The sequence below is a fragment of the Sitodiplosis mosellana genome, unplaced genomic scaffold (assembly GCF_009176505.1).
Source record: "Sitodiplosis mosellana isolate CC-2019 unplaced genomic scaffold, AAFC_SMos_1.0 Smas_scaffold_5999, whole genome shotgun sequence".
In the NCBI taxonomy this organism is placed as follows: domain Eukaryota; kingdom Metazoa; phylum Arthropoda; class Insecta; order Diptera; family Cecidomyiidae; genus Sitodiplosis; species Sitodiplosis mosellana.
This window is the reverse complement of record NW_022601241.1, coordinates 1-9,683: the sequence shown is the minus strand read 5'-3', so window position 1 is coordinate 9,683 and position 9,683 is coordinate 1. Positions and strand designations below refer to the sequence as shown.

The 9,683-nt window shown below is 34.5% G+C and overlaps 2 protein-coding genes across 2 annotated transcripts; one reads left to right on the top strand and one right to left on the bottom strand.

Annotated features, from left to right (window-relative positions):
• The first annotated feature begins 104 nt into the window (after positions 1 to 104).
• LOC129573202 (uncharacterized) lies at positions 105 to 2,000 on the top strand. Its single transcript, XM_055453513.1, has 3 exons — positions 105 to 548; positions 605 to 771; positions 836 to 2,000. The coding sequence occupies exons 1-3, from the start codon at positions 399 to 401 to the stop codon at positions 1,359 to 1,361; spliced, it is 843 nt and encodes a 280-aa protein (XP_055309488.1). The 5' UTR covers positions 105 to 398; the 3' UTR covers positions 1,362 to 2,000.
• A 591-nt stretch (positions 2,001 to 2,591) lies between these two features.
• Positions 2,592 to 3,776, bottom strand: LOC129573201 (uncharacterized). Its single transcript, XM_055453512.1, has 2 exons — positions 2,988 to 3,776; positions 2,592 to 2,895 (listed from the first exon to the last, which is right to left on the bottom strand). The coding sequence occupies exons 1-2, from the start codon at positions 3,681 to 3,683 to the stop codon at positions 2,623 to 2,625; spliced, it is 969 nt and encodes a 322-aa protein (XP_055309487.1). The 5' UTR covers positions 3,684 to 3,776; the 3' UTR covers positions 2,592 to 2,622.
• Between the last annotated feature and the right edge of the window lie 5,907 nt (positions 3,777 to 9,683).

The following is a 9,683-nucleotide window of genomic DNA, read 5'->3' as shown; positions in this document are numbered from 1 at the left end:
GATCAATGCGATTGTTTTGATATGTTTCATGGACATGTCTGTTGTTATAGTTGTTGCGATGATTCCGATTGGAATTGACTTGTTGTTGCACATTTTGTTGAATTAAGCTTAGTTTACAGTTCGCCATGCGAAAAAAATTCTCGCGCAAAAATTTTTGCATGCAAATTTGTTTTGGGGTGAATGCAAATTTTTTTTTTGCATGGTCGGTTTAGACATGCAAAAAATTTATTTTCAATTTATTTGCATGGTTGGTTTATACATGCGAAAAACTGTCTGTTCACAATCCTCTTGAGCAAAACAAATTTGACATTTCTCCGCATTGTAAATGACAATCAAGTTGAGAAAAGATAAAATTTAGTTGCTCCTCAACGTAAATTGATTATTTTGATAAAACGAAAATGGATAGTGACGATGATTTAGTAGTTGCAATGATGGGGATAACGTTGCTTCTGTCCTTAGTAGTTTTACAACGGCGAACAGTGGTACGGCAGTTTTGGGTGAATCCGTATTTGTCTACACGACAACAAACTGGTCGATTTTTCACTGCAGTGAGTTTTTATGAATCATTTAAAGAAAGTATGCAAATGCTTAATAATGATAATAGTTTCAGGATATGGTTGATTTTCCTCGAGCATTTGAAGAAAATTTCCACATGGACCACCAAACATTTGAATTACTATTATCCAAAGTCGAACAATATCTTCTGCCAAAAAGACAAACTCGTGTCGCCGATAGTATATCACCAAAACAACGTTTGGCTATCGCTTTAGAGTACGTTTTTTATTTCTTTCCTTGTGAATGAAGTAATTAAATAAGGATTCATTGAATTTGACAGGTATTATGCATCTGGTTCCTTCCAAAGGCATCTTGCCAGTGTGTATCGATTATCAAAAACAACTTGTTGCCTCATAATACAGCAAGTGTCAACCGCTATTATAACAGCTTTGAAAACCGAAATGATTGAAATGAACCAAGAAAACTGGTTGAAAATGGCAAATGAATACAATTATAAATGGCAACTACCCAATTGTCTTGAGGCCTTCGATGGCAAGCATGTCGCTATCAAGAAGCCACCAGGTAGCGGTTCTGAATACTTTAATTACAAAAGATACCACAGCATAATATTGATGGCCCTTGTCGATGCCAACTACCGATTCATTTCAATTGATGTTGGAGCAAGAGGTTCAGAAGGAGATGCAAACGTATTTTCTCGTAGTGAGCTTGGACGCATGATAAAGACAGATGATCCACTACTTAATTTACCTCCCGATGCATTTGTTGGTGGCGAGAAGTTACCGTATTTTTTCATTGGTGATGATGCTTTCCCGTTATTGAAAAGATTAATAAAGCCCTACAATTAACTAAAAAGGAACCACTGACGAACGAAGAAGTTGTCTGCAATTATCGCATCTCACGCGCAAGACGTTGCGTAGAGAATGCGTTTGGAATTCTGGTGACAAAATGGGCTTGTGTGGGAAAGACCTTTCATTGCAAACCAGAAAATGCTAGGAAAATTGTTGCCGCTTGCTGCTTATTACACAATTTCATGATAAGCCAAACTCCTGAATCGTATATTCCAGAAAAATATCGTGACTTGATCGATGAAAACGGAGAATACGTTGAAGGTGTGTGGAGAAGCAATAATCCGGATACAATTTTATCAAATTTGGAAAGCACATTCAGCGGCCGTCCGCATGAAGACGCTAAACGATGCCGAAATACATTGAAGAACTTCGTGAATTCCGGCTATGGTAGCGTTAGTTGGCAAGCAAGAGCCACGCATCAAGAACCAAACTAAAACATGATTTTTTTTAAAATATTCCCTTTTCATTGAATTCAATAATCAATTTTCATCCTAATAAATCATATTTTACTTTATCATTTCTTGCTCAATGACCCACAGAATACAGAGAATCACTTTCAAATTTCCTTATTTTTTGAAATGTTATCATTGCAAATTTCAATAAAACCGAACAAAAACAAAAGAAATATTCATCTTATATTCGGCTAGTTTAATTTCAAGTATATGAAAATCGAAAATAATGATGTTTGTTGTCTGTTTCGTACTCAGAAACAGAGCTTCTTCGAAAAAAGGTCCTTTTTTGTTTCATGTAATTGTGATCTTTCTGCATTCAGCATTGCTAAATTCAAAGTGCTTTGATTGTATTGGTTTTCATTTCAATTGAAAGAATGTAAATCGATTTTTTTCTTTGTGTTGTGGGAATACCTCAAACGATATCAATTCTCGGAATATTTATGCTTACATTCAAATACTTGCCTTTTTGCTTTGAGTTTATCCAATGACTTTTGCTACCATATAAAAAACTATATCAACATTTAGAACGGTTTCGATTCTGAGTATTTCATGTTTACATTTATATCATAAACACTTCAATGTGACTTTGTGATTCGTCTGCTTCCAAATTGAAAATAACAAACCTACCGATTTTCGTATATGCATTTTTATTTATAAACACTTTGAAATGTTTCTGTGAATACAAAGTTTCGAGCTGACTTGATTTGAGTATTTATCTTATTATGAGCGATAAAAAACCGCATAGAAATTCAGTTAATTGTCAAACAGCATCGAATGAATTGAAATTGAAATGCAAATGAAAATTGTTAACCTTGGCGTTTCTTTTTTAACGCGGCACCAATTAGATTGGTGATTTGAATATTGAGGTCGTCAACTGTGTCTTCATCCAGTTTTGACACCAATTTGTCGAAGTTCGACCACATTTCCTGGTATTTTAGTGTCGGCTTCACAGGAGATTCCATTGGTTGCTGTTCTGGCACCGCTTTGTATTGGAAGTACGAAGAGAACGTATTTGCCATCATCGATACACTTTCAGCGAGCTGGTCCCTCTTTTTTCCTTTTGTTGTTGGTGTTTGATCCTGTAACATTAATTTAGAAAAAAATAATCATATTCACGTATTTTTTATTTTCCGAAAATGATTTGAACCGAATAATAATGTTAAATACGTACGTAGCAGCGATCATCACCGAAAAAAACTGTGTCAACAGCATCAGACGCCGTCATTGGTGAATCGGGAGCTGTATTATCGGTTTTTGTTGATGGAGGTTTCACTTGGATGTTGGATAACACAATATTTCCGCAGCCCTCTCGCAATGATGGTGGCGTGTAGAATGACATCACGTTACGAAATGGCCATTCGGCTCGGTATGTCTGGCTTGACATTTCCACGGCACTTGCACCAGATTTGTACGCAATTTTAGTATCATTAGCGTAATATTTTGCTGAACGTTTTAGGCTGTTCCAATGAGAAATACATTTGTCCACTGGCAAGTTAACCGCAACTGCGATTTGGTTCCACGTGGCGTGCTGTTTCTGTTTGTCACAAAATGATGGATCGATTATATCAAAAATGTGAGGGTGTTTCGATATTTCTTCAGCGAGTTTTTTCTTGTCGTCGAATTCGCGATCCTTTTTCGTACCAGAATCACTTGCACCAGATTTCACAACTTTCTTTCGCTTTTTCTCGATCACCGTTTCGGTTTCCATTTGCTCATTGTCAAGCTCTTCTTGTCGTTCGATCTTTTTCATTTCTTCCGCGGTGACCGTAAATGTTTCGTCGGCCATTTCGTCGTCAAAATCGTCTTCAAAGTCGTCTTCCAAATATTCCTCCTCCATTGACAACGCTTCCAAACCGAAAATGCTCATTCAACTTGAGTTTGTTTTGAACTTACATCTGTACGAATCGAAAGCCACTTCACGAATGACTCACTGTTATGTTGATACATGTACACACACAACACAGTATGTCGCTTGCGCGAACAGCTATGATGTTTACATCGAATCATCAAAACATTTTTTTTTTGCATGCAAAACAATGGCCCGGCAAGTGTTTTGCATGCGAAAAAAAATCGTGGTGAATACCAATTTTTTTTTCCGCATAGTCGGTTTAGACATGCAAAAAAAAATTATATTCACCTCAAAACAAATTTCGCATGCAAAAAATTTTCGCATGCCAAAAAAATTGAATTACATTTCTAGCGCCTCAGTTACTTTGATTAGAGCGAGCTATGTATTATATGCGTTGGTTACCCCAAGACGCAAATAATTGCTCCAGTAACCACTGCGTTATGACGCATAGTTGAGGCAAAAAATAATTTTGAATTTTTAATTTTTTTTTCGCATGGCGAACTGTAAACTAAGCTTTATTCACAAAAAACAAAATGAATGAATTTGGTTCACATCGTTATTACACAAAGCTCCCCACCACGTTTGTATGTGTGATGCAGTCATTCGGTGTAATTTGATGAAAAAAAAAAAAAAAAAAAAAGAGAAATTCGTCAGTTTCATAATGTTGATAAGAGATTGTAAATACTTCTTGTGATAACGTCATTCTCGCCATCTGTTCAAGTATACGAATCTCATGGGATAATTCTACAGCCGAAAACGTATGCAGGTCATATCATCCATGTTCCAGATATGTTTTATCGTCCAATGTTCTGCCTAGTAATTGCTTTGAAGCTTTTCAAATGCTCTCTCTCTCTCTCTTTGCGCTTTTTGCCTCTCTTCATATTTTTTTTATGTTGACCATAGAGAGATACCCTATTTGTTTTTGTTTTTATACAAACAATGACGTCGTCGTCGTCGTTTTGATAATGCTTGAGTATTTTTCTTTTTCGGTGGGAACGTTTCCAAAATGTGAATGCTTAATGAAACTTTTGGACATTATTTTATGACTAAGACTTTTAAGTTTGTGCATTAAAATGGTTCCAAATATGTTCATGTTTCATTCTGGTGACTACCGTATGGATGCCTTATAGGGCATCGAAAGACGGAAATTATATGATCGAATGATTCACTTCCATGGTTTTTTTTATGTTTATTGATTTAAATACGGAAGAATGCTTTGAATAAAAACAGTTTCAAACTGGGCTTCAAAAAGTTTGTTTCTTCCTACTTTCAAATTGCAATTTGGTTCTGGTTTGCTCTGAAATTTCTGTGTGCGATCATAGTGCAATCTATCAATAATTAATTCTTGTAGAACATTGAAAAGTGAAATTTGGTGGACACCTTTTTATAAATAGAAAAAAAAAAATTGAATTTGGGAAAACATCTGGTGCTGATTTGTGGAAAGGAGCCTAACAACAACACATGGACAATCTGCGTACGGAAGTGGGGAATAGATCTGTTGTAGTAGATTTCCAAAATTATGAATGGCCACGAACTTCGGAAGAATTTCTCGAAAATATAGAAAGTCACAGTTTCTCACGTACGCATCAAAACACGGGAGGTTTCAAATTGACATCACTAATTGAATACCGTCTGGAAAGGGCGAATCGCTTTGAATTGGAAAGTTCATTGCACAACGTAACAAAAATTGACGATAAAATGTCGCTTTCTTTTTACGATTTGAAATATCTCGATTGTTCGTATAATGATTATGGAGTTGAAGTGACGGCATTGAATGAACGTCATAAGCGATACCAACGTAAATCCAATTACTTGAGCATTTCGAATAATGAAATCACAATTATAGAAGCAAATTCATTTGAGTGTTTACACGAATCAAACGAACTAGTCTCGTCGAGAGATGTTGTTACAGAATTCAAGAAAAGGACATTTGAAAGCCTTCGTGAAGTTTATTCACTGAATTTATCGCTGAACGATTTATCGGAAATTCGATCAAGCACATTTCTACATGTACACAACTTGAAAAAATTGAATCAATCGACTAAAAAAACCCGATCAATGAACATCGATTCGATTGAGATATCACAGTGGGAAGAACACTTTTCGGAAGAAACCAATCAAAAGTGGGAAAACAGTCACAGTTTTTAAATGTATTTAGCATTTCAACACGATTTTATTTTATAAGTGATTTGATTTATTTTATTATTTAGTATTTTTAGTATTTTTCTTGGTAATTTTTATTGTAAAGCCCAGATTTTGGCAAACTGTGATTTGCCAAATTATAAACTAGGTTAAATACACCAATTCATTCACTTGTTCTTTCTAAAATGCATAAATTGTAACATAAAGCCTTCACGGTGCTCATAGAGTCACTTTTGGAATTTTGTGTGAGCTTTTCTCAAACTCAGCGCATTTTCCTTTTCAATTTTCAGATTTTGTAAAATATAACGTCATTTTGGACAAGAACCTGTATTTCTCTACTTAAACTTTTTGATCCAATTTTGTTTTTAGCTTGTTGAGTTTTTTTTTCTTCCACTGCAAAATCTAAAAATAACAAATTTCAAGTGAATAAAAGTGGGTTTTTTCAGAGATGACTAAGCGCACGCTCAGTAGCGTATTCAGCAACTCAACTGAGAGTCGTTTTCTGCTCTGTGCGTTTACACTCACTTCGTTATGAGTTTATGTGCGCACTCTGACTTTGTTGTTAAGAAATGTGTGCGCACTCTAACTCTGTTGCCTATTATGGTTTATACACACATATAAAGAGTTGAGTGTGTATTGTCTTATTCTTTTCTTTGTGTTTCTTTCTTTGTATATTCTCTCTATTGTTTCTTCGTTGTGTACGAGTGCGGTGTAGCGCACTCCGTTGGTGCGCTTATACTCTCTTCATGGAGTGGGTTTGTTTGTGCTGCAGCGCAATATCGCACTGAGCATGTTTTAAGCACGCAAACTCAGTGTCCGTGCGGCCGTTGCTCGGTCACTCGGTGCGCTTCAGTCATCTCTGGTGACAAGTTATTATGACCTATTGCTGTTAACATCAAGTATATTAGAAGATCATAGACACAATATGCAAAAATTACAAAATTTCTGGAATAATCCCATTCAGGAGCAAATACTTTTGTTGATCGACAAATCAGATTTAGAAGATCAAATGTATCTTGTTAACAGTACTTTGAATATTGGCTACATGTTACCACCGTTAAAATCATTAGAATTGTTGAATATAGTCGAAACCAAATTGCATCAAAACACAACACACATCACAATAGTGATCAAAATACCAATTCTTAAAAGAGACAATCTATTTGAACCCGTGAGCATAAAAACGACTTATTAAACAATCGCCGAACAAAACGATACAAGAAAAAACTACCGAACAAAACGTACCACAGCGGTAATGTGTAGCACAGCGGAGTTTTGTTTTGAACGGTACCGTCCTGCTGTGTTACGTTTTTAAACGTGTGTTTTGTTTGGTAGTTTTTTCTTGTATCGTTTTGTTCGGCGATTGTTTGATAAGTCGTTTTTATGCTCACGGGTTCATTTCTTAATGAGTTTATCCCTGTTCCTATGATACGTGATAATGAAACTTTATTGATCGACTCTAATGTTGAATACTTTGTTTTTAACGAAGATGTCAAATTACCTACGATTCCACAAGAAGTACTCGAGGAATGCGTATCATATTCGGATATAATTATTTGTAACTCTCTTCTTGAAAGCGCGTTGGAAAATCCAAACCACTGTATGAAGTCGCTTTTGTTAGAAAATAGTGACGAATTTTGCGCGTATAAAAAGATCGCACATAAAAATTACTTTATAAAAATTTCACCTACGTCAATCTACTTACACATTATAGAACCACTATTACTCAAATTGTTTTGCGTTGGACAGGAGAGTATCCTTGAATTGAAAAAAAGTGATTTGGTGTCTTTCCCAGAAGAATGTGAAATTTTGAAATATTCTGATTCCGGACCAAATAATTCAACGTTGTTAACATTTGAAATACAAAAACCCTTTTCTCACTTCAAGATAAAGGCATATAATGCATCAACAAAAGAATGGGTTACAGATATTGACATGCTCGAAAAGGACGATTTGAAATTTATTGGACTAATTTCTAACGTGAAACCTCTTCAGAAATATTTAAACGAGACAAAATATTATTTAAACCAAACAGATGGACTATTGAATAGAATGAAAACTAATTCCGTCTTCTCTGGTGGATTTTTGTCAGCTATTTCTTCACGTATTACAACAATTTCAGATACATTTAGTAATGTGTTTGGAGGATTAGCAACTAACCTTATGATAGGTGCTTTAAAATATATAATTATGCCATTTTTAATTTTTTATTTTACATTTGTGTTCATTAAAGCTTGTTTTTTTAGACTAATTTGCCGTTCACGTTCTTAAATTACAGATATGCTATCCATTTCTCACCTGTTCGTCCTCACAACATTTATCACCTATTCATTTTCATTTATATTGGAAGATGATAACGCCATAAGCGCTGTCATTTTACAACCGGAAGGAGAAATAAATATTTTTGAGGGATATTTTACAATAACATATGCAACTGACATCTCACTCCTGGATAGATTAAAAGGAATCGAAGGAAATGTAAAAGAATTTTGTACCAGCAATGATAGGAACCTAAAAACGTTTTCTACGCACTTAGATATGATTGATACCTTAAGGAAGTTATACGAGGGAAAAGATTTTACACAAGATAGTTTATTGAATGATCCATTCATTATTAATCTATTACGAACGGATATAGAAGATTTCAGGAAAGCTAAACAAGCAGATCGCTGTAATATTTTTAGAAGAGCACATGCTCACGTTACTAAACTACTTGAAGAGATTCAAAAACTAACTAAAGGGGAATTCACAACATTAGGAGAGATGTTATCATTAAATCAATTAAAGCTAGACATTATGTCGCTAACAAAAGATTTCGAAAAAAGAAATTTAACACTTAGATTTAATTTTACTCCAGTAACTTTTATTGGAGATTTTCTTCAAAATACCGAATTTTTCATCAAATTCAATAACGATAAACTCTTTTTATCGTTCAGATTCAAAATTTACCAAAAATTCAATCGATATGAGGTTTTTCCCAAACCACTAACAGTCAATTACACTTCATACATTTTAAATACTGGAACGCGCTACGTTGTTTTTAACAAAACTAAACCAATTTTTTATAACATTAAAACATTGAACGAGTTTTGTGACATAATCGGTTCAGAAAAATTTTGTACAATACCTTCAGATCAAAGCAAATGTGATTTAGAATTCATAAGAGGAGAGGATATCTCTCGTACAGATGCAGATTGTTTCAACCCTCTTCCAGAAGTGAACTCCGCAACCCAAATATTTTCAACAATTTATTTTCACATCATTTATCCAATCACGGTTCAGATAAAATGTGGAGAAAGTAGTTACCCTATTTGCCTATTCAAATCATCAAAAATATCATTAAAAAATTGTTCACTGGATACACCTTTTTTCAAATTCAATAATGACTTGGAGGTAATTCCGTACAAGTTACATATGGCGGTTCATTCAAAAGATCAATATGGAAAATGGATTAAGGATTACACAAAGTATAAATCGCCAATGAAAACAGATTACAAACCAGCCATAATATATATATCATATATAGGCGCATTCTTTCTATTAATTGCAATAATTGTTATAAAGGTTTATTTCCAATCAATGAAAGATGTAATGGAAGGAAGAAGGGATAACACATATGTTTCTGCTCAAGATTTTAGCTTAAGTCCAGAACCAGCAACGGATTAAGCCAGTCATAGATTTAAGAATTTACGAATTGTTCTTTTTCATGTGTGTTTTGAGGAAAATTTTACTTACATAAATTAAGTTTTCTAATTAATATTTTTTGCAGATTTCAACCGTTTGTTCTTCTTACATTTATACAAGAAACCTTTTTCGATGTGTGGGGAAGTGTAGGCAGATCGGCTTTGTGCATTTGCATAAATGCGCTCACTGCCT